We start from the raw sequence: 23731 nt of genomic DNA on the forward strand, positions 1-23731 counted from the left end.
TCTGCTGTTACCTTTATTATTTCCTTCATCTTGTTTCAGTTTTATTTTGCTCTTTTTCTGCTTTCTTAAGTTGGAAGCTTAGATTATTAATTTGAGATGCTTCCTCTTTTCTAAAATAAGCCTTTAATGTATAAATTTCCCTCTAAATGTTGCTTTAGCTGTGTCGCATAAATTGTGATATGCTATATTTTCAGTTTCATTCAGTTCAATGTATTTTTTTAATTTCCTTTAGGACTTCCTCTATGACCCATGGATTAATTAGAAGTGGCTTATTTACTGTCCAAATGTTTGGAGATTTTCCTGTTATGTTTTTGTTACTAATATGTAGTCTAATTCAATTATGATTAGAGAATATAACTTGCATGATTTCAATTATTTTAAATGTGTTAAATTTTTTTTATGACCCAGAATGTGGTATATCTTGGTCAGTCTTCCATGTGCATTTGAAAACAATATATATTCTGTTATTGGGCTGAGTGTTCTGTAAATGTCAGTTAAAACTAGTTGGTGGATGGTGTTTTTCGTTTCTATATCCTTGATTTTCTGTCAACTATTTCTATCAATTACTGAAAGAAAAGTGTTGAAGTCTCCAAGTATAATTGTAGATTTGTCTAATTCTCCTTTCAGTTTTGTCATTTTTTGCCTCGTGTATTTGAAACTCGTTTTTGTTAGGTGCATACACATTTAGGGTTGATATGTCATCTTCGGGAGTTGTCCCTTTCATTGTTATGTAATGTCTTTTTACCTCCAGAAATTTTCTTTGCTCTTAGGTCTACTTTGTCTGATGTTAACTTTTTTTAGATTAGTGTTTACGTGGTATATCTTTTTCCATCTTTTTACTTTTAACTCACCTGTATTTATTTGAATGGAATTTCTCTTAGACAGTACATACATGGGTTATTCTGACACTATCTTTTCATTGATATAATTAGACCATTTACATTTAATTTAATTATTAGTATGATTGGATTTAGATCTAAACATAACATTTATTTTATCTTATTATTTATTACATTTTATTATTTTATTATTATTACATAATATTATTTCTGTCTCTCTGTTTTTCATTTCTCTTTCCACTTTTCTTCTTTTGAGCTATTTTAACATTTTTTTAGTATTTTAATTTATCTGTTAACGTTTTTGACTATAGTGTCTCTATAGTTTTTCTAGTTGTTGCTCTAAGGATTACAATACTTACATACTTAACTTTCACAATCTAATTGGAATCGATATTTTACCACATTGCCATCATGCAGATCCTTTTAACTCTCCTCCTTGATGTTATAGTGTCTTATGTATTATATCTACGTATATTGAAACTCTTATCTGACAATGTCATGATTTTGCTTTCAATCATCAAACATATTTTAAAGAACTCAACAGAAGAATAGATATTTAGCCACACAGTTACCATTTCTTTTGTTCTGCCTTTATTCCTAATGTTCCAACCTTCCTTCTGGTATCATTTTCCTTGCTGAAGAATTTCCTTTAGCAATTCTTTTAGCTCAGATATGCTGGCAATGCATTATCTTTGTTTTTTATCTGAAAATGTCTTTATCTTAACTTCACTCCTGAAAGATTTTTTTTAAAAGCTGGCTATAGAATTCTGAGCTGATAGTTCTTTTCTTTCGGCACTTTAAAATTGCTGTTTCACTTCCTTCTGGCCTTCGTGGTTTCTAATGAGAATTCTACAGTCATTCAAATCATTGTTCCCCCTATAAATAATGCATCACATTTCTCTGGTTGCTTTCAAGAGTTTTTTCTTTGTCTTTAGATGTCAGCAGCTTCATCATGATGTGTCTGAAAGTGGATTCTTTGGGTGTGTCCTGTTTGCAGTTTGCTGGACTTCTTAAATCTGTAGTTGTATATCTTTTGCCAAATTTGAAAAATTTTTAGCTATTATTCCTTTAAATCTGTTTTTTCTACACCATACTCTTTTTCCTCTCCTTCTGGGACTCCAGTAATTCGAATATTACACCTTTTGGCTTTGTCCCACATGTTCCCAAGGCTCTTTTTGATTTTTTTCTTGTTTGTTTTTTACGTTTTGTCTCTGTTTTTCAGATTGGATATTTTTTGTTGCCTTGTCTTAAATTTCATTGACTCTTTCCTTTGGCATCTCCATTCTGCTGTTAAGCCCATGCATGGCAGTTTTTAAATTTTGGATGTGATATTTTTTAATACTAAATTTTCCATTTGATTCTTCTTTACAACTTGTATTTCTTTTAAAGATTGTGTCTTTTCATCTGCTTCAAGGGTGTTTTCCCTTACTACTTGCAGCATTTTTATTACAGATCCTTTCAAGTTGTTGTTAGATGATGTATATTAAATCATCACATTATACTCTTTAAATATCTTGCAGTCTTCTTTGTCAATTATACTTGAGTAAGCTGGGGCAAAATGGTCAGGTGATTCCAACTTCTGTCATCTCAGCCTTGGCATTTGTTGGTTATCTTTTCCCAAGCAAGTTGAGGTTTTCCTGACTCGTTGTATACTAAGTAATTTTGGATTATAGCCGACATTTTTGTTTTAGGGGCACTCAGCCTGGTGGGGTTCAGTGCATGAGTTCCAACCAGGCTTCTGTGGGTTCTGGCTTCAGTGTCAGTTCCATTTTCACACCTCTGCAGTCCTTTCAGATCTGTCCTCCTGTGTATCACTCTGTGGCCAGTCTGGAACCTGACGGTGGTCTAACCCTTACGTTGGTTCTCAGAGTCTTTGGTTCCGGGTCAGATCCACACAGCTCAGGGGTGAGTCCAGGAATTTATAAACAACTTGTTGGTGTGCTTTTCCAAACTGCTCTTTCTCCACAGTCTCCCAGGGACTTTCCAGTTCTCAGGGATCCCCTTTTTGGTGCCCTGGTCAGGAAGCTGTGGCTTTACTTACCCCACTCTGGTACATGCTTCTAGTGACTGTACCTGCATCTGGGGTGGAGCAGCAGGACGACAAACAGGGAAAAAGTAACAGGGGTCTGCCCACCTTTGGGGACCACAGCTCCTCCCATCAGAAGGGGACATCCTTCTCAGAGCTTTAGGCTTCTGCCAGCCCCCCACCGTGTCACCTCCACCATGACAGGCTTACTTGGGGGCTGAGGTACAAGAGTTTGGAGATAATACCAAAAAGGGGTGATTCCTCACTCTCTCTGAACATCAGGAGATCCTTCTCCCTCCTCCAGGTGGATGAGAGCTCCTAGACTCTGTCTGCACCAGAGCCACCTCCAGGGTTCAGGCTGCAGTAAGTCCAGGCTGGGGAAAACAGAGGGAACAAATGGTAGACTCATCCATCGTTTCAGTGTTTCTTCAAATTCTTGTCTTCTTCCCCAATCTACTTGCCAATATTGACTTTTCACAGCCCTCAGGTAGCTGCTTTCTGCATTCCTCCTAGGTTTTCTGAAGGCATTCAGGAGGAGACCAGGTGGAGTGTGCTTACTCCATTTTACCTGGAACTGGAACCCCTGTTTCCTTCCATCTTTGTGTTTTTTCCTCCCAGGTTCGTTCCTGGAAAGTTTATTCTGGCTGCTTTGATGGTGAGGCAGCATCAGGTCAAGTCAACTCTGTTTACACTTGAAGAGCACATGGTGTCAAAACGCCTCTAGAGTCATCAGATCAGAAACCTGGCTTCCCACTCCCAGGTTATCTTGAATTCCCTCATGCCCCTGGGCACTCCCTCTGTGCCAGAGACAAGAGAAGGCAAGTCCTGGAAATGGGAAGCCCTCGGAAAGTTGGAAACCTGTCAAATAGCCGTGACCCGTGCCGTGGGTACCAGGCCATTTGGCGCTATGGTGGGAAATCCTGCAGGAGCTCGGGCGCTGCTCTCTGTGCCCAGGGATGGGGCAGACCAAGTCTGCGGCTGTTGCTGGCAGTGCCCCTCCTGCCCCCAGGACAGCTACCAAGACGCTTCCTCGGCAGGGCCCAGAGGGCAGCCAGCCTGTGGGCTCCAGGAACATTGTGCATCTGCAACTGAGTGTCTCTGCTCACTGCAGCCTGGTGGTGGAGAGCCCCAGGTCCTGGGCAGCTAAAGGACAGCCCCTCCTTAGGAAACCGCACCCCACAACAAAGATCACCCTGAAAGAATGACTCTACCCCAAGAACTCGAAAGTACAGTGCTCTCCCTCACAGGGGAAGAGGTGATTCAGTCTGAGCCTGAGTCAGGAACAGAACTGGCTTCTAGGCCCAGGCTTGCCTTCAGCTAGCTGGACTCCGAGCCCGGCAGTGGGCGGTGGGGCACAGGACATGGCTGTCCAGAGAGCTCTCATGATGAGGGAGGAGACGGAGGCCCGGGGAAGGAAGCAACTCATCCAGGAGACTGGAGCCTGGTGTCTGCCTCGGCCCCTGGCCGGTTCCTCCTGCCCCGCTCCTGGATGTGGTGTCTGCATAGGCCTCCCTTGTCAGAGCTGCACGTGGCTGTGTCAGCCCAAGTGCACGCGTGCAGGCTGCCCTGATCTCCGCTCCCCACATGACATGAAGAGAGCTCACGTAAAAACCTGGTGTCCATGACATAGAACAAGTCTCCCCACGGCCAGCGTGGAAAACATGTCATCGCCTCCTGGCTGATGGCATACAATCCAGTAGAGAATTTAGAAAACAATCTTGGTCGGGTTAGGCAGTCACCGTGGGTATGTTTAAGTAGCCACCCAAGCCAAAATGAAAATGGCCATGTCCTTAAGGTAAGGGAGCCCTAAGAAGCGGGTCAGCCTCCAGCACAGCCTACCTTGACCCCACAACGTAAGCACTGCCGGCGGTACCCAGACCCCAGCACAGGCAGGAGAAAGGACGAGGAGGAAGGAGAGCAGGAGGAGGAGACATGTAGGAAAGGAAGATCCAGAATGTGGCTGGATCCGCTCTACACAGCCCTGAGGTCGCGGCCTGCTCTCTGGGGAGGACCATGATGGGAGAGAAAAGGATGACATTCTAATGGTTGCCCCTTTGGGCCACCCGAAATGATGGTCCAGCCACTAAGGACTTATGTGGTCACATCAACCTCAAGAAAATATTATTTTCCACATCAATGTGTGTGAATTTTTATGGGCAGGTTTTACTACATTTCAGAATGATATCTAACAACTGAAAGTGTCAGCCCCCTGCTCAAAAACGGGTGTGGTTTCAGCATCTGATTTTGCGGAGGTTAGGGTCAAAGGCACTGTCTCTGAGAGCTGCTCAAACTAATTAATGCATTTGCTGCCTACAGGGTGAAATTGAGTTTTCAGATACATTTATAAAATGATGTGCTTGATTGCTAAATATGGCCTTCTTTGAGCTATTTTTCCTAATATATTGCCTAGTACGTACAGAGTGAGAAACGGTTTCCATGAAAAATTGACAGTGAAGCTGAAAATTTTTGATAAACTCTGTGCTCGTATATGGACGTATAATTGTTTTATTATATGGCACTTTTACACTTGGAAAGAACGGTACTCTGTAATTTGGCCGTAATTCGTCAGAGCAGCACTCAAGGCTGGCACTCAGATGCAGGGGCTGGAGAGGTGCCATGGTTTCTCGGAACTGTTCTATGCTTCAGTTCAGTTTGCACACACGCCTCTCATTGTATTCCTACAGCTTTAGTAAAGTTCCAGGCTGTACTCCTGGAAAACCTAGGCAGCATCCTCTCCCCAGGTCAAAACACGGAAAACAAAAACCAACAACTTGGTGCTCTCCGAGGAAGGCAGGAAATTGGCCTCTGCTTCTTGCAGTATCGACGTGCGGCTTTTATTGTTTCTTTTCCAAGACAGCTGTCCCTGAGACTTTTCTCCAAGTTACCGCCAGGCTGCCTCGCTTTTCTTTTTTCTCCCCCCTTTTTTCTTTTTTAAAGTTGAGCATAACAACAGCAACAATAATAATAATTAACAGTTTGATTTCAAGACCCTTTCTGAAGAAATCACAGTAAACAGAGTCTGTTTGCCTAAGGAAACCCTCCCAGCAATCAGCCAGTAACACAACTGCATGTGCTAATGAACCCAAAGCTGTTAATGTGGTTTCTTCAGTTAAATTGATTCATGAATTTTGAAGAGAACATTATCTAATGAATTTTCTTTGAATAGAAAGCAATTAAAAGGACAAATCAGTCTGATTAACCCCAAAGTCACCCTCCTGCCACAAATGGTGTACAGTTTGAAATTATATCATAAAAAACTGGAGCACATTTGCTATCTTTTTGCCCTCTACTAATCCATGTAAATTAATGAACAACAAAGTTAATTTCTCTGATGACCCTTTTCTAGTATCACCTGGATTATGCTGATGTTTAATTTGCTTAATGTTATAATAAAGACTAAACAGATTTTTTTTCCCAGTGAAGTGATTATCATTCCCTTCAGTTAAGAAGTGATTTTTATTATTTAACACGCATGTAAGGGTGTGTTTCCTTTAAGAACCAAATCGCACTTTGCCAGCTTGGCACCAAGTGTAATTAGTGTGTTATGGACACACTGCGGAACACCGCTCCTGCCCACGGAAGCCTTCCCTTTGTTGTCACCATCAGGAACTCCCACCCCTAGAGGGCCCAGCGCCCCACCGTGGGGGACGCCGCTCCATGTCCAGTGCTCCCGAGCTGTGCATCCCCTTTGGAAAGACAATACGTAGAGATTCAGACCTGCCTGCTTCACGTGCCTGGGCTTCTCTCCCGAAAACTCACGCTGGGAAGCGGCTCTAAAACCTGGAGGCAGAGGCGGAAATGTTCTCATGCATTCACCCCTTCATGTCTGCAGCAGGATGAAGAGCAAACACAATTTGATGTGGCTAGTCAATTAAAATGGGAATAAAGTTATTTTATTTCTGCAGCTCTGTTCATTACAGATGCTTGTAGCCCAGGTCACTGCCAGCTCCTGTGTACTGTGTTGTGTGTGGTTGACTGTGGGATGTGGCAGCTAGCATAATATCCCAGCCCGGCCCATAGCTGCTGCTTCCTCCTGCATCCCAGCTGCAGTTGGAAATTAACCAGCAGTACAAAAGGTTTTGAAGTCAGTGGGCAGGCAAGGCCTTCTCTGCTTATTACTTGAACTGCCTGCTAATTTATATGCGCCCAAGTAGAGGAAGAGCATCACGCAGCCCTGCGTGGAACAAGAGAAGAAGGGAGGGAATTGCAAATCTGTGATGCACGATCGGGGATGCCTGCGAAGGGGCCAGCCTGCTCTGTGCCCTACCGCATACTCAGCCCTCCGTGCCAGGTGACATGGTGACAGGACCGTGTGTGGAGGCTGGTTTTAACTGAGTATAACACGTCTATTTATGTCAGTGCATTTCCTTTTCAGGACTGGCAGCTGTTTATATCAGAGCCGTTGGAGCCGTTTGTCCAAATAATGTCATTCTGCATTCTTCCTTCCAGATTCATTCACCAGACAGGTGTTATGGAAGCTGCTGAAGGTTGTGAAATTCGGAGAAGTGGTTTCTTACCAACAGTTAGCAGCCCTAGCAGGCAACCCCAAAGCCGCGCGGGCGGTGGGAGGAGCAATGAGAAGCAATCCTGTAAGTTCCTGTCAGCATGGGTATCAGGCTGGCCGCGGTCCGGGGGTGGGCCTTGGCACTGCGCGCAGTGGCCACGTGTCAAATATTGGATTGAAGTGTGTTTCTGAGGCAGCCTGGGCTGCGATGGGCAGGGAAGAAAGGAAGCATTTGTGATGAGGCCTCTGGAAGAGGCGTGGGCAGCACTGGTAGCCCCCCACACCCCACTTTTGGTGAAGGTGGTAGGGAAGCCTTCCCATACACTACCCAGAGTCCCCCTCATGCGTCGGAACCACAGAAACCCCTTGTCTCGGGATCACAGAGGAGGATGAAGCTTGAGGAAGGGGTGAGCGGACATTCATTCGTTCATTCAACAGCTGGGCCAACTGGGTGCCTAGTGAGTGCTACACGCCCTTCCAGGTGCCCAGAGTCCAGCAGGGAGCAAAACAGACCACGAGCTCCACCCGCGTGGAGCTTACATTCTGGAAAGATGCACGTGCCGGCCTCCAAACCCATCTCCCTGGGCTGTGCTCTGTTACCAGGTCCAGCCCTCCTGGGGCTGACCAGCAGCGGGGGTTGAAATCTGACAGGTGAGTATGAAGGCCGTGCCCCTTGGGACCTGGGATAATTCACCGCATTTGGGTGTGTCTTCCTGGGGGATGGTCTGTCCCCAAGCTCTTCTGTGTCCTTGTCCCTCCTGTGCATCTATATTCAGGTTTTGCTGAAAGTGAGGTTCATGGACCCCAAGAAGCCATGCTCTCCAGAGGCCAGGGCTGGGCCACAGCAAGGGGTGGCTATGCACCCCCGGTGCCTGGGAGTCAGAGGGTGCCTTTGCTCCCTGTCACACTGCACACGGGCCGCAGGCCGTCGGGTCTTAGGAGGGAGGTCAGCACAAATTGGGGGAGAGGCCATGATGTGGGCCTGGCCAAGGCCACGCAGGCCTGTGGACCCTGCATGTGGGCAGGAAGGGCACCCCCAACCACACAGCAGCTGGTCCTGCTGGGAGACCCCCAACAACCACGTGAGGCCCCTGGAATATTCCCACTCTCATTAGCCCCTCCAGTGCCTGGCGAGGGCCTGCTATCACGTTAGTAACGGTTTTTCCCTAAAGTGATAGGAAAGTCTCTAATATGACAGAAGAAGGCCATCCTATCAGGAAGAGCCAATAGGATGGTCGCATCATGGGAAGGGAAGTTACTAAAGCAGATAGATCCCACTTTCTTAAAACGTGCTGTGGCTTTGCTGTATATTTTCAAAACTATTTTCATCCCTGCTCACCAGGGAGATGCGGGCGTCTGCACACCACAGTCTGCTGCTCCTGCCAGTTCGGCTCGCAGCAGCCCAAGGGCAGAGCCCAGGCTCTAGGAAATGGCAGTTACACAGCCTTTTGCACACACTGCATTGTTCCTCTTCCAGAAGCAGCTCTTGTAGGTTCGTAGTGGATCGCACTGTCTTGGTGTACATCTCCTCTGGAGAAGAGTTTTCCGCTGTACTAAAATATCACAAATGGTGAGGAGCACTGGGTGATATGGACACACGTCACACCCACCTCCTGTGTCTCTTCATGTCCTGAGTTCTCGGTGACGATGGCCCGTGGGCCCAGTTAGCATTTCGCTTTGCACCTGTTGTGTTTCAGTTGCAGTGTGCCCAGCTACGTCATTGGAATAACTCACCTCTATGCGCTGTCTCATTTTTACAGTGCACGTGGGATTATTCTGAATCAAATTTCTGAATGTGATTTTTCACATTTCCCGATAAAGCCTGAAACTACATCTTCCCTTTGGAAGGCCACCATTTTCTCCCAGGTTGCAACTCAGTTTTGAGCAGTTGGACTTTGCTCTGGATAAAAAGACCACTCGACACCGGTATCATAGCTCCATTCACTGCCTTGTGAGAAAAACAGTGGAAGCTAATGGGTTTTTTTGCGCCCTGCTTCTGCATCGCTGCAGAAGCGATGTGTTCTCTAGAAATTCTCACTTTGTCTTGGATCTCCATCCATATTTCAGGCCTTGTTTCTGCTCATGCCCTCAGGGTAGCGTTGCTCATGCTCTCCTCCCTCGCTGAGGTTTGATTTCATCCCCTGTGCGCACTCAGAGACATGGGTGCTGACCCCACTTGCTCCCTCGGTGTGTACAGCTCCCATCTCTTGTAAAAACAAGCTCTGCTAACCGAAGTACACAAATTAGTAGCCCCTCCCCTGCCTTTTGTGATGCCAGCAGTTTCTCCCTCTCTGAAGTGGAGATGCTGTCCCTGTTTAAATAGCACTTGTGGCATTATTCAGAAACGCTTATTGTTCTCCAGCCAGCGTGACTCTCTTCTCCTATTCATCTGTAAGAATGTCTCTGTTCAGATATGGCCTCAGTCACTGAAATTTATAAAATAGGATCTCCCAGGACTTAAAAAACTGATGTCCATAAACTCCATGTATTGACTTCCCCATTGCAAGCCAAAGCCCAGAGCGGCAGTGAGGACACACTTGGGCAGGAGGATTATGTGGGCCTTGCCCTCTCTTCTCTGCACCCTCCTGTGCCAAAGGCAGTTGGGGTGGCGGTGAGCCCTCCATGGCCTTTCCACAGATGCCCTTCTGTGGTTGGGCACTGCACATAACTCATGTGGGGACCCTCAACTTGAGGAGGTTGCAAAGGTGCTGCGACTGAGCAGTGCCTCCAGTTCTGGAGCGGACATGCTCGAGGTGCCTCTGCAAGAAAAACCTCGGATGTGTAGGTCACTGCAGTTGAGCTGACAGGGAGCTCTGCAGTCCTCAAAGGTTCCCGTTAAGTTGATAAAAAACCTCCTGAGGATGGATTGGTGGAATCTAAAAGGTGACCCGGGAACCTGAGGGAGAAAGGGGCACTGGTCAGGTACTGGACATGACTGACGTTGACATCCCATGTGGGTGCCCCCTTTCCTTGGTGCTGAGAGCAGGGGCCCCAGCCGCAGAGCTGCACACATCAGCTCCAGCATCCATAGCGCATCATTGAGACTTACTCATTGAAAACATCTCTGTTCAGGCTGAACAGAGCAGTTGTGCATCTCAAGGAAGAAAGTGAAAAATGGATTTGGAATGTTGCAAAACACCATAAAGCTCATTGTGCATTAATTCCTTAGGTGGCTTGCAATAAACATGAACACATGCTGGTTCATATTACAGCATTTGCTGTTGGCGTGGGTTTCTCTTCCCCCGCCAGAGTAAGGGATAGTTTTCACGGTGTGGGAGTTTCATCCCATCCTAGGCGTTTGATTTTTCCGAAGTTTTTCAGGAAAGACTCACTAGCCCAGGTAAGATGGTTTGGCAGCCTTCTGGAAGGCTCTCTCCCCCACCCAGCATGGAGGATGGTCAGTTTTCTGGTAGATCAGATTGAAGATGCCTCACGGCCCTCCTCACAAAGCACCCTTCCTCTTCATTCTCAGACAGAACTTGCTAAATGCAGTTCAAAGGCAATCAATACTTGCGCAGAGCATTTCCCCACCTTTTTCTAAATAAACGCATTCCTGAGGAGTTAGTTTATTCACAGATTGCCATGAGCGTTAATGACCCCCCGAGTCTTGTTCTGCCAGTCACCCAGATGGCTGTTGATAAAGATTTAGCATCATGTTCTAAGTGTCAGAGCTGTCAGTGGGGCTGAACCATTTGACCAGAAGAAGAAAACGCACAGGGAGCTATTGATTACAGCTTCTCGGTGTCACTTGTTCACCAGGATTTCGGTATTGATGAGGCCGCGAGTGAAAACAAGCGCCTTCCCTTGTGGGCTGCTACCCCCAAGAACAAAGGCGAAGGTGGAGAAAATATGCAGCCAGCACCAGAATCAGAGGGATTCCATTATTGATTGAAAGGCCCCTTCATGTTGTTTTTGTTGGAGACAAATCTATGGGTTTGGAAGTTTTATAGCATTTGAGAAAGGGTCTGGGTAAGTGATGGATTCGCGTATTGGATGAATTAGATTTCACAGCATGAAGATTTCAATGCAGCTGTGATATTATGAGCTGCTTGGTTATTGATAAAAATTACGTTTTATGCAGCACAGGCTTTAAAAGAGAGGGCATAGAGGGTACGGATCCTTTGAAATGTCCATAGGGCCCTAATAAATTTTAGCAGGTTTCATTATTTTAATAGTCTGAAACCTACCACCAAAACTAACACAAACAGAAGCAGTGTTTCACATTTCTGGAGTAAAAGTAGTGCATATTTGGTAAGGCACCTGTCCTCCATCCCTGCATACACAAGATGAGGACGAGGCATAGCTACCATTACAATTGCTATTGCATGCCTGCACTGCTCTTATCTGCATCACATATAGAAAGAGAGAAAGAGGGTTCATATTATGCACTTTTGTAATTTCACAGCTTGTTGGGACGGAGAGAGGGAAGAGAATCATAGCTCACTTGTGAAGTCTGCTGTTAGGAAGGAAGATTGAACTGGGGCCTAAATGTTTGTAAAACTGAATTGAATTAAATGTCTCCCTCTTTATCAGTCAAAAACTTGAATTGTGTATTATCTAATCATGTCCTCATGGCAGTTATTAACATGATTATTGTATTTTATAAAAACCCTCAATCGGAGTAAATGTTCTATTCTTAAAATTTTCTGTGACTCCTTCCAAGAGGATGGGAATTTCATGCTGCTTGCGGGACTTGGCAGTTTATTGCTTTTCACTCTGTTAAACTACACGGAAAAGAAAGCCAGCTCTTTCCTCACACTGCTGGTCATTGCTGGAACGAAGGCCCTGAGACTACACACGTTACCACGGCAACCCAAACTTCTAGTCAAAATCGGGGCCAGTGTGTCATGGGGGAAGTCAAGTTCCTACCTCCCCAAGCCAAGCTATCTGCCAGGGCTGGCCAGCACCCCCAGGCCCGCCCAGCAGTCTTCATCGGGGGCAGGTCGAAGAGCGGCCAGGAGTGTGGGGGGTGGGTTCTGCTTCCGCTGGGCTAGAATCCCTTCTTTGCCTCTAAATAGCCTTGTGAACTTAGGCAAGAGACTTAATGCCACCGAAGTTGATAGTGCCTGGCCTAGGGCTTGTTGGAGGATATGAGGTCATGATGTGTTGGGCACAGAGCACGCTCTCCCTGGTGGGGTGACTGACCACCACATCCAGGACAGGACTGGGGATCGTGCCCATCTGCCCAGGGACAGGCGCAGCTCAGGGCCCACAGAGGGAGCATTGCTGGCAGTGGGTTTGTGCTGCAAGCCGAGATGGACGAGTGCCCAGAGGGTGCCTGGATACCGTGGGCGGAGATCCAGGTGCGTGTGCACAGCCACTTCCTCTAGAAACGCACTGGACCCATGGCTGGTCACTCTGTCCAGTGGTCTCTTTGCAGGTGGAGGATGGGGGTTGGGGTGCAGGTCTTCTCTGTTGAGCTGTAGGCTGAGTGGAGGTGGACGGGACTTGGAACAATACACCATGTAGTCTGAGAAATCTTCACCCTTCGAGGACCAGCGGGAACACTGGAGCAGGGCAGCCGTGTATGAGTGCTCTGAGAGGGGCACAGGGGAGCAGAGAGGGCAGGCGCAGAGCTGCAGGATGCAGGCGGCATGGAGGTGGGCACGGAGAGGTCCTGGATGCCTCCCGTGCACCTTCCACATGTGGGGTCTGCGGAGGATCTGCCTGTATTCCCGGCCCCCGTCTCCAGAACCTGCCCTGGTTCCTGTAGTTGTGGTCGCTGGCGATTACATTCTTTGTGGAAGCGGTCACTGGGATGTTTTGCACAATGATGACACCTGTCACCTCAGCCTGTCCTGGGCCTTCAATGACTGACCACCCCGCCTCTTCCCCCAAGTCAAGATGGAGCAACTTAGGGATGAAGGCTGTTTTCCCCGGGACTCGCGGGCCGACCCTTCCTCAGGAGAAGTTTGAACTCTGCGGATACCCCACCCACATTCCCTCCTGGGAAGACCCTCCCGAGGGCGGCTCTCCTCGGGTTCTGAGTAGCTGCTTGTTGGGATCTTTAAGCAAAATGACCATTGATCCCTCAGAGGCCCTGCTGTGGGAACATGGGAGACATCCCTGGTGCTTCGTGGCCCCCAGGCGTGTGGCTATCTCTGGCATACTGGTGTGCTCTGAGCTGTGTCCACTGGCTGCCGGAGAGAGAGGTCAACAAGCTGAGACACTCCTGTCCACTGTGGTTTTAAGAGGCCATAAATTACATCCGTTTCTTTTCCTCCCATATTCTGAGCCAGCTGAGAAATGGATCAAGGACATCAAAATATTAGCTTTTTAGGATAAAAGCCAGACTGGAGAGGTGGCATGGCCATGGCAGGCTTCCCAGGAATTCCCACTGGAATTGGACCCCCTATCCTGTCACCAGTCCCAGCAGGGTGGGTGCTGACCGTATCTCAAAAGCCATCAGGCTGCCCTATGCCGTGGGACAGGCAGGTCCCCTTGCAGCACCCTGCATGATGCTGAGCTAGGCGTTCTCATCCTCTCCTCCCAGGATGGCTGGTCAGTGAGTCTTCCTCCCCTCAGGGCCGAGGGTGGAGGGTGGGGTGGACAAGGCCAGGAGTGTCTCTGCTTCCAGTCAACGTCCCTCCCCGTGGAAACGAGAGGTAAGGGCCACTGTGCCCACCTCTGCATGTAGCTGTCAGAGCCCTAGCCGGACAGTGGACTTCCTGTGCTGGGAGCAGACACTGAGCAGGCCTACCAGGAGGCATCCCTGGAGCTCCTGTCTACATAGCAGGGCCAGCAGCAAGAGGACCGGGGCGTTCCCCTGGGGACTACTGCTGAGAATGCGCCTGCCCCACTTCTGGAGAGAGCAGGAGTCCCCTCCCTTGGTGGGATTGGCTGCAAAGAGCAGGTGGCTAGGCAGGATTGTAGGCCTGTGTGTGGCTGTGGGAGTAACGGCCAGCCACCTGACGGTGACCCTCACTCGGGTGAGCACCTGTGAGCGGCCCATCTTAGAAGTGGACTATCAGACATGCACACATCTGCATTGTACCGGCTCCAGGCAAGGCAAGAACGTGCTGGGGGAGGGCCCTGTCCTTGGGACGTTAGTGTCCAGGAGGGCGCCCCGCCTCTCTGCTCCTGTGCCCTCCTTCTCCAAGGCTGAGGGCCAGCCCTGCCCCTCCTCCGGGACTAGGACGGCAGCATTTTGAGCTGCAGGTGAGTTCGGCTGGGAGGGTTTGGCGATGGCCCTGGGTGGACAGAGCCCAGCTACGCCTGTGCTTCCTGGTACTTCTCGGTGCAGATGGGTACCCAGACAGCCATCACTGCCCGGGGTCCAGAGTGGAGCCCTTTGACAGTCAACTTGTCTTCCTAGGATTGTGTTTGGTTTGTTTTCATTATAAAGTGGCCTCACTTTTAGTGAAGTCGCTCTGTTGATTAAAGCACGCACCTAACTACTCGGATTGTCTCCAGAGGTGAAAGGCTGTTTGGGGAGGGCGGGGGATGCAACAAACTGTCTGAGGAGAGGCTCCTGGTGCACTGTGGGAAAAATGAGGGTAATATGGCCCCGGGCCTGGGAGTCCTGGCTAGGGTCAGTGGAAGAGCTGGCCGGCAGACGCAGCCCAGGTATCCGGGGATGGGGACAGCTGGGAGCTGGAGCTTCTCAGACTTTCTGAGTGTCCGGAGACTGAGGAGGGAAACAGGTATCTCCAAGGTGCGAGTGTAGTGTAAAGCAAGGGCCACAACTTTCCTATATGGGGCCGGGTAGTAAACGTTTTAGGCTTTGCAAAAGCAGCCACAGACAGTGTGTACCAAATGGGCATGGCCGTTCCAATAAACCCTTATTTACACAAACAGGTGTGGACTGCAGGGCCCACAGCCACCCTCTGCCAGCCCCTGGGTAAAGTGGCCTGCACTAGTACAGTCTCCTCTGTTATTTCTCGGAAATGTTTGAGAATTTTACATACCACCCCATAACTTGGAAATGTCATTTTAAACGTTGTAAGTGTACATTATAAATTATTTACCAAACGATGTTCTCCTCCCAATTCTTGGCATAAAGGGGTTCAATGGAAGATGCCCCACATTCACCTCAGGGCATTGTGTCTCGTCCCCGTCCCCTCACCACCACCGCCTCGGCCATGCCGAGACCCTCAGAGACCCAGGGGTGAGTGGTGCTGAGAGACAGCTGACTCGGGGCCTGCACCCAGCCCATCCCTTGCCCACAACCTGCCCCTGGCCCCGTGTGGTAGGCCTGGATCAGTTATAGTCAGGGGCCTAGTTCTTGACCCCCAAGGCTTCACCGGCCTGGAGCCCAGACTGACGGTGGATGCCTCCCTGTTTTCCAGGTCCCCATCCTCATCCCGTGCCACAGAGTGGTCTGCAGCAGCGGAGCCGTGGGCAACTACTCCGGAGGACTGGGCGTGAAGGAATGGCTTCTGGCCCACGAAGGCAGCCTGGTGGAGAGGCCGAGCCGTGGAGGGGGCTCCCGTCTGGCCAGATCCTGGCGCGGGGCACTGGGTGGCACCACCAGCTCCCAGGCTGCTGGCAGAAATTGAGTATTTGTAGCAGGAGTAAATATTTGAGTGACATATAAATGTAATAGTGCGTCGGAAGTGGGATACATGGTGTCACTGCTATATTAAAAGAGCCGGACATGTCCTGGGGGACGTGGTGTGTCTGCCCTTTCTTGTTTTTACATTTTACAGCAGAGTGAGTTCAGAAGACTGGCAGTGGTGTGTGTGGTTTATTCTCTCCTCTCATGCTGTTATTGTTCCATTTCTAATGTCTATTAAAACATGGCTGGGCGGGGGTGGCCTGGAAATGTGAGGGCGACTACCCTGGAAGGAGGCAGCATCTGGTGCCCACGGGGAACAGCTGGCTGCCTTGGACCCCGTGGCTGTGCCCAGAGCCAGCTACAGCCCACCAGGGCCCCAGACCCTGTGCAGGCCTATCCAGACTGCAGTCGTGTGTGTCCCCGCTCCTGCGGGGCCCCCACCTTCCCTTCTCGGCTGGTGAAGTGTTGGGACAGTGTTTCGCACTAAGGCCCTGCAGAAGGAAGGGAACAGGCCATGGAAATAGGTACTTATTAAGGTTTTCTAGCTTTGTTTTTCAACTGCCAGAAAAGCTAGTGCAAGACGCACCCATTTTTGATCTATAGCAGTTGAATAGAAAAGAACCACTTGCCAAAATGATTTGGGAAAATAAACCACTCTTTGGGCATGGATTTGGTTGAAGTGGCACCTTTCTGAGTGATGGAGTCTCGCCCCAGGCCCCAGCCTGTCTTGTCACTTCGGGCCTTAGCACGCTCTGGACAGAAGGTGATGAGGGACGCCAGCCTCTCTTGCCCAGCACCCCAAGGTCGAGCCTAGAGGTCTGAGGTCACACACGAAGGTGGGTCAGCTCACATCGCTGATGGCTGTAGAGAAGATTTCCAACATCTGCCGTGCACCAGAGTCTGATACTTCATTATCATGTTGTCACTTTAGCCTTATAATTAACTGTATCCAAAAAGCAGTTGGGGAACTTGTAGCTATGCATGTGGATAAATAAAATAGAGCATATGATGTATGGAGAAAATAAACTATGCTCAGCTGTTCAGCAGAACTTTTGTCAAGGGTTCCTGTGACAGTGTAAACCACAGCCAGGAAGCTCAAGTGGTTTGTGTATGTCACCAGAAACCCAGATGAAAATACAGCCTTACAATGCGGACAGCGTGGATATATCTTATATTTCCTATTAGCTTAACACCCGCAAAAGCACAGGTACCTAACGTAAACAAACTTGAGGCTTTTCTCACCAATTTGTGATTTATTATATCAGCCAAATTAATTTTGGATTTTTTTCTCTCGAAAATAAGTGACCATTACCCCATTCTCTTCTGATTTCAGTCTTTCTCGGTACTTTGGTTTTGAAGCAAGCTGAGTCATACTCGCACAACAGACTGCATGGACGTCTGGTTTGGGGCTGACCCCTGAGCCACCTCCTCCATCGAGCCTCTCGGTTGCTGCAAGCATTCCGTGCCCCACGGCGAGCTTCCAGAACTGGAAGCTGCTGTCCTTTGCATCTCAGCTGGGAGTGGAGGGGCCCGTGTCTGTGTTTCCGACACGTTGGGAAGACAAGTGGGGTGATCCTGGGTGCACTTGCATTCGGGGCTGTGAAGGTGGTTGTGCTCTAAGTTCTCCAAGGAAAATGCTTCACTCCAATAATTGACGGTCGCCAAGAGTCATCACACTGTGCCTTTCTCTGCCCTGAACGGCAGAAAATTGTGGTTCTCAAAGCCAGCAGCTTCCGGCCCTGCTGGCCTGGGTGTCGATTCGTGAGTGCTTTCCAATAGAGGGCGCCCTAGCAGTGCTCTAGGTTGCGGTTGAGAGGCCCCCAGCCACACTTCTGCTTAAGGATGGATATGAAAACGGGCGACAGGGTGGAACTCTCCCGTCAGCTTGTGACAGTCCCACGTAGCACGTGGTGCCATCGGGGCTGCTGGCAGGTCAGCAGGCTTCTCTGCAGTGCTGTCAGACCCTGACGATGCTCCAGCTGTCTCATGCTGCCTGCACGCTCTGCGCACAGGCCGGCTCCTGGGCCAGGAGGGTGTGGGGTCCCTTACTCCATGGAGCCTCCCGCCGTGATCTCCAGATCCCCAGGCGGGCTCCGAGGGAGGGTCCCGGGCTGAACAGCCATGTGAGAGCAGCCGCTGAGGGCTGAGCCCCAGCAGGCTCAGCCACGTGCAGCCAGGGACCTGCCCATCCAAGCCGTCGCAGGTGACCCTGCGGCTCTGCACGGCCTGGCACCACCAGTTTGGGGCTGTGCCGTGGGTGCAGGACACCGTGTTGTGTTTTCTGTCTCCCAGGGTGTCCTTGGCCCTGTCAGAACAGGCCTGATGTACACCCCGAGGTCCCACCAACAGTGGCAGCAGCCCCTCCGACTGGCGTGGCCGTGTCCTGCTCCAAGGACGAGCCCTGCAGAGGCCCACGGGAAAAGCCAGCGCCGGCCACCTGGACCCACTGCACGTGAGGTTGCTGCATGGTTTGTGAAAAAGAGGAAAAGGAAAAGCACAAAGAAATACAAAAATATTTTCCAAATAAAAAGAAACGTCGAAACTGGAAAGCTGTGTTCTTTGGCCTCACCCCGGCTCACCCTCGCCGAACGGATGTCCCCGTCCAGACAGCGTGTGATGCTGTGAACACTGACGTGGGGACCCACGGGCCAGCCATGCTGTGCTCACCCATGTCCAGAGACCAAGATAATTAAAGATGCAGAAAAAATGTTTGTTTATGTGGAACCACATTTGTAATGAAATAGATGCCCTTGGCCACACACGGGGCTACGTTTGCGAAGAGTGGTGTTCTTCTCCAGACCCTTTTCCCGTTAGGAGCAAAAGTGTCAAGTGAACCCTCCTCGTTCGCCGTGTCCTGTGGCTGCATCGAGTGGTTCAGTACAGCACAGTTGGGCTTCTTTATGCCCAAAGAAGAAAAGTATGATTGTACGAACTCGAGATGTCCTGGTGCCAGCAGAGGCTGATGAGGAAGTCTGAAACAAGTCTTGCTTGCAGAGTTGTGGAACTCAGACGGCTTGTTATTTTGCAAGTGTAGATACAAAGGTTGCAGGCAGGGTGTGTTTCTGAGGAAGTGAGCGGGCTCCCCTTGTAGTTAACTTAATTGGGATTTTTAATTCGACTCCACTTCTTACCCAGCAGAAACAGTTGCTGGACCACCCTCGTGTGGCTCAGTCATTTGCCAGAGACAAGTCATTTCTAACTCAAATATCTTTAGGTTCACATCCCTCTCTTCCACGGTCCCCACTCCCTACATACTGTTTGGTTACCCAGAATCTGCTTTCTCGAGTGGCCATACCTGTCCAGTGTAGGTATGTTAGTATTGAAACCATCGTTTTTTGTTTCTGAGCCCTTTTGTGAACAACAGTGTTATCCCAGAATGTATTTCCTTTAAAACTGCAGTATGAGAATAAAAACCTGTACAAGGAGGTTGCTTAAAAACGTAAGTGGGGGCGCGACCCAGTGGGATTCCTGTGAGGTTTATGTCCTGTTTCCAGAGGAACCACACTGTACAGTTCCTGCGGGAACGTGGGGTCCTCGCAGAAACGCGTCCACAGGTCTCGTTGTTACCCCTGATGTGGCCCTCCCAGGGCAGGGCATGCGGCACTGTGGGCTGTCTCCTCCCACCTCCCCGGCACCCGAATGGCCCCCCTTGGCTGTTGGCGTGCCCACGTCCGTGACCACGGGCAGCAGTGCCAGCTCAAACCTCCGCCACCGTTGGAACGGGCGGGACGTCACGGCTGAATCAATGTGAAGATTGTTCCTTTCACTTCAGAGCTGGCCAAAGATCTTAGTGCTGTTTTGGTTTCAAGCTGCGTAGAGGAGGACTCTGAAGTGATAAATAAATTGGCTTAATGTGGGACACACAGGCAAAAAAGAGTTTTTTTATTTTACTCAAAAAGTTTTCCCAGAAGACCAATCAGGAAACTGAACTTTCCCGGGTCTCCAAGCGCTGTGATGTCCCCGGGCTTTCGCGGGCCCCGTTTGCTGCTGTCCTAGAGAGGGGCAGGTGGGCCCTCGGTGGGGGTGTAGCTGTGTTTGGCCTCCCTCGGCACATACGGGGTTTTCCTTTTCTCGTTCATGGGCGTTTGATCGAAAGTGTGTGCTCAGGCAGCTGAAGTTCACATCAATTTGACCTGTTATCAGTTTGAAAGACGTTGAGATTTAAAGGGGACTCTACCAGGCAGTCCCCGTCTGTGTGTGTGTGTGTCTGTCTGAAGGAATGGGTGGCAGTTGAAAGCCAGGCCCAGAGCTGGAGAAACTGCAGGTACCTTTGCGTCTCTGAGTGACTGAGGGCAGCCGTCCGGAGTCCTCGGACCCCGTGGCTCCAGCTGCCGACAGACGGAGGGCGTCTGGCCTCCATCACCCAGGTCGGCTCCGATAGGATCTGTGCTGGGCGGGCGGAGGGATGACGGCGTAGGACGGAGACGCTGGGCTGGACAGCAAGGTGTGAATTGAGGCAGAGCCCAGCCTGATGGCGCCCTGACTGACGGAAGGATGTCGTTAGCAAGCCTTTCAAGTTTCTCATTAATGTTTTTTTCCATTGAAAAAGCCACAGGAAAAAATTCCACATGGACAGTAGTTAAGATTGATCCTGCAAAATGTGACGTTGGTATTGGGTGCCTTCAAAGGCCCTCCTGAACACCTTGTTTCTGAGCTGCCCTCCTGGGTCACTGGCGGGTCGTGGGGAATGGTACCTGTTCTGGACGTGGGTGCTTGACTCTGAGGTGTCGCTGTGGGCTGAGGACGCAGAAGGGAGTTTCCAGGTGGTCATCGTCATGAACTCTGGTGCGGTGGGGCAAGAAGAACCTGCTGCTCCGTGGAAGCTGACATTACCCTGCCGGCTCCAGGGAGCCCCGTGGAGTGCTCTGAGGGCTTCTCCATCGCAGTGTGGTTGGTGCTCACTGACCTTCTTCCCGTTTCTCAGCGGTTGAGGGGTCCCCCTGGCACACACACCACCGCACACATACCCACCTGAGGTTTTCCTGAAGTCTTCCCATTACACATCACTTCTGTTTGGTTCCCAAACACAAGCAACATGTTTGCTTCCAGATTGGTTTGTTGACTTACATTAAGAAAAACCCAGCTGAAGAAAATATCAGTGTCCAAACATTAAGCAACATGTGATATTGTGCAAAAAGTATTGCTTTTGCATGTTTTGATTGCCATGGTTACGAGAAGGAGCTGCACACGGGAGACTGGCAAGCAACGTGGGAGCAGGTACGCGGCACCCAGCTGGGTCCTCCGGCAGGCAGATTTGGCCCCAGGGCCCCGCAGGAAAGCTCTGCGGCTCAAAGGTGTTCCCCAGCCACCCCCAGGCCTCTGAGGGGCCTTCAGAAGGGAGGGGTCTTGCCCCAGGAGGGAGGAGGAGAGAACCGAGCCTGAGATTCAGCAAAACTTGGGTTCACCTTCTCCCAACCCCTGTGGCAGAGAGAGCTCAAACATGTGACCCGTCCATCCTGCAGCCCAGTTCCCCCAAATCTGAAAGGGGCTGGTGGTGCCTGCCTCCAGCACCAGGCTGCCAACACCACAGACGCACCAGAGTCCCATCCCACTGAGTCCATGACTGAGAGAGGGACGGCTCGGAGCCTGCCCTCCTGAGAAGGAAAGACCAACCCTGGCCATCTTTAGGGCCTTAGTCCAGGGCCAGTAGGGTTAGCAAAACCTGACAGCGGGGTGGGGAGCGTTGACTGTCCTCTCTTTATACCGCTCCGTTTATAACCACACAGGATGCATACTGTGCCCAGTGCTGTCCTCCAGGTAGGGGCTGCCTCCTGCCTCGGAGCCCCACAGGACAGAAGGAAGGAGCATTGCTGAGCAGGGCTCGTCACACGTTTTCATTCAATCCTTGTGGGTGTGCTGCTTTGGGGAGTAAAACAGCCCCCTTGTAGAGTTAAGTTTTGTGAAAGCTTGGAGATCCTTCCAGATAAAAGACATTACCTAAGTGTTTGATCCTCTTCCTGAGCAAAAATCCTCTTAATGCCAGATAGCCATGAGGACCGAGGAGCTCACTTGGTGCCAGTCCCGCTAGAGCAAGCTTGACCTGGGACTGGCGCGTCCTCGAGATGCTTCCTGCAGCTGTCTTGCTCACTTATTTGATTCCCAAGAAGGAGACTGAAAAATGCCCCCATTCATCCCGGAGAGAATGAGCAGCAACCTCTGTGTGAACACGCGGAGCCCTCAGCTTTGCTGTTGCTGTGTTGGCCATAACCCAGGGACCCTGCTGGAGAGGTCCTTTCTGGACATCTCAAGGGTCTCCTGCAGCCGCCCTCTCCCGAGACGTTTTCTCTGTGATGGGGAAGATGTCTGCCTTGCTCACGCCTGCCTGGATGGCCACGCTGTGGCTTTCGGGAAGGTGCAGGGCCACGGGCTCCCTGAGCACGCCTTGGCTTTGTACAGGCCTGTGAACGCTGCCCAGTGAGGAGCGAGGCCTGGGCCCTTCTCCCTTCTTGTTCTCACCCCGCCTGGTGGCCTTTCGGGATCCTTCCTTTCTCCTTTTTTCCCTCAGGAAAACGCCCAGTCCTCATTGCACTCATCGCTGTGCTCAGCAGGGTGTTTGCGTGACGTGGAGAGGCGCCCGGGAGAGGAACCCATGGGTGTCCTGGCTGTGTGTACCTGGACACAGCCCAGCGCCTCCCAGGCGACCGTCCGCCAGCACCACCCCAAGCAGCATATGGTGGGGTGGGACTGCTTCAACACTGCCGCATCGTCACTGTCGTGGGAAAGAGCATCCTCGTGGGTCAGCACCAGGGTTCTAGGCACATTTAAAGAGGGGGTCCAGGGACATGGGCCAAGGGACAGCCATGAGCAAGGAGGAGGGCCTTGTTTTGCAGGCGCTCAAACTCAATAGTTGGCCCTCCGTATCCTCGGGTTCCAAATCTGCGAACTCAACCAACCGAGGATGGAAAGGCCTGTGGTGGCTGCATCTGTACTGAACGTGTACAGGCTTTTTTTTCCTCGTCATTATTCCCTAAACAATACAGTATAACAACTATTTGCATAGCGTGTACATTGTGTTAAGATATTATAAGTAATCGAGAGGATTTAAAGTATACATTAGGATGTGTGTAGGTTATATGCAAATACTACACCATTTTATGCAACAGACTTGAGCATCCGTGGATTTTGGTATGCACGGGGGTCCTGGAAGCAATCTCCCACGGATACCAAGGGACGACTGTATCTGCCATTTGGGTGCACCAGGCTGGGGAGCCCACCCCTTTGCTCTACTCAAATTCAGATCTAGTCTGGGCAGGTATTCCTAAAACGTTCTTTTCCCAGGAGTCTTGCTGTTTCCAGAACCTAAGCCTTCTCACTCAAGTATCTTCCTTCTACACCGAAACTTGGACCACTTTTCTTGAGAAAAAGCCTTTGGTGGAATAAAGGCAGCGGCTTTGGCTGTGATGCTCCTGACCTGTCCAGCCTCCCGGGTGGCCCTGCCCTGCTCTCCCCTCAGATCTGCGGGACAGCTCGGGTCTGGGCTCACAGCTCACTCACCTCACCCAAGCCCCTTGCTGGAGGTGGCAGAGCAGCAGCCGTGACCACATTGGTCGTCCCACCAGCCCCTTCAGAGTCTCAGGTCAGGGGTGGGGTGGATAGAAGAGAAGCCCTGAACCAAACATGGAGCATTCTAGAACATTCTGGAGCTAGCTTTCATGGGGGCTGTGGGACATTCTGGAACAGCTCTCATGGGGCCAGTAAAAGAGCCTTGGGCTGGGAGACGGCCCCACCAACTTCATCTAGGAGTTGACCTGGTCCTAGAACGGAGAGGCCACACAGGCGTCCTCACACCCGTGCACAGACACCCCCCCTTCAGGGGCAAGCGCCCTGTGTTCCCAAGTCTCTGTCCCATGGTGGGTGGTGCTTGG

General features: G+C 50.2%; 1 protein-coding gene across 5 annotated transcripts in view; it reads left to right on the top strand.

The window, feature by feature from the left end:
- The window catches only part of MGMT (O-6-methylguanine-DNA methyltransferase), a 307254-nt gene extending 291279 nt beyond the window's left edge, over positions 1–15975 (top strand). For 2 of the 5 annotated variants that reach the window (XM_087432864.1, XM_087432866.1), the window contains exons 4-6: positions 7315–7454; positions 7851–8020; positions 11129–15639. In XM_087432864.1, coding sequence (XP_087288990.1) covers positions 7315–7454; positions 7851–8020; positions 11129–11261 — 443 coding nt within the window. In that variant the 3' untranslated portion in view covers positions 11262–15639. The other 3 variants (XM_087432865.1, XM_004438867.3, XM_087432867.1) reach the window with 3 other exon arrangements.
- The last annotated feature ends 7756 nt before the right edge of the window (positions 15976–23731 follow it).

This window comes from Ceratotherium simum, chromosome 6, assembly GCF_057802395.1.
Source record: "Ceratotherium simum simum isolate JZ-2026a chromosome 6, ASM5780239v1, whole genome shotgun sequence".
Taxonomy (NCBI): Eukaryota; Metazoa; Chordata; class Mammalia; order Perissodactyla; family Rhinocerotidae; genus Ceratotherium; species Ceratotherium simum.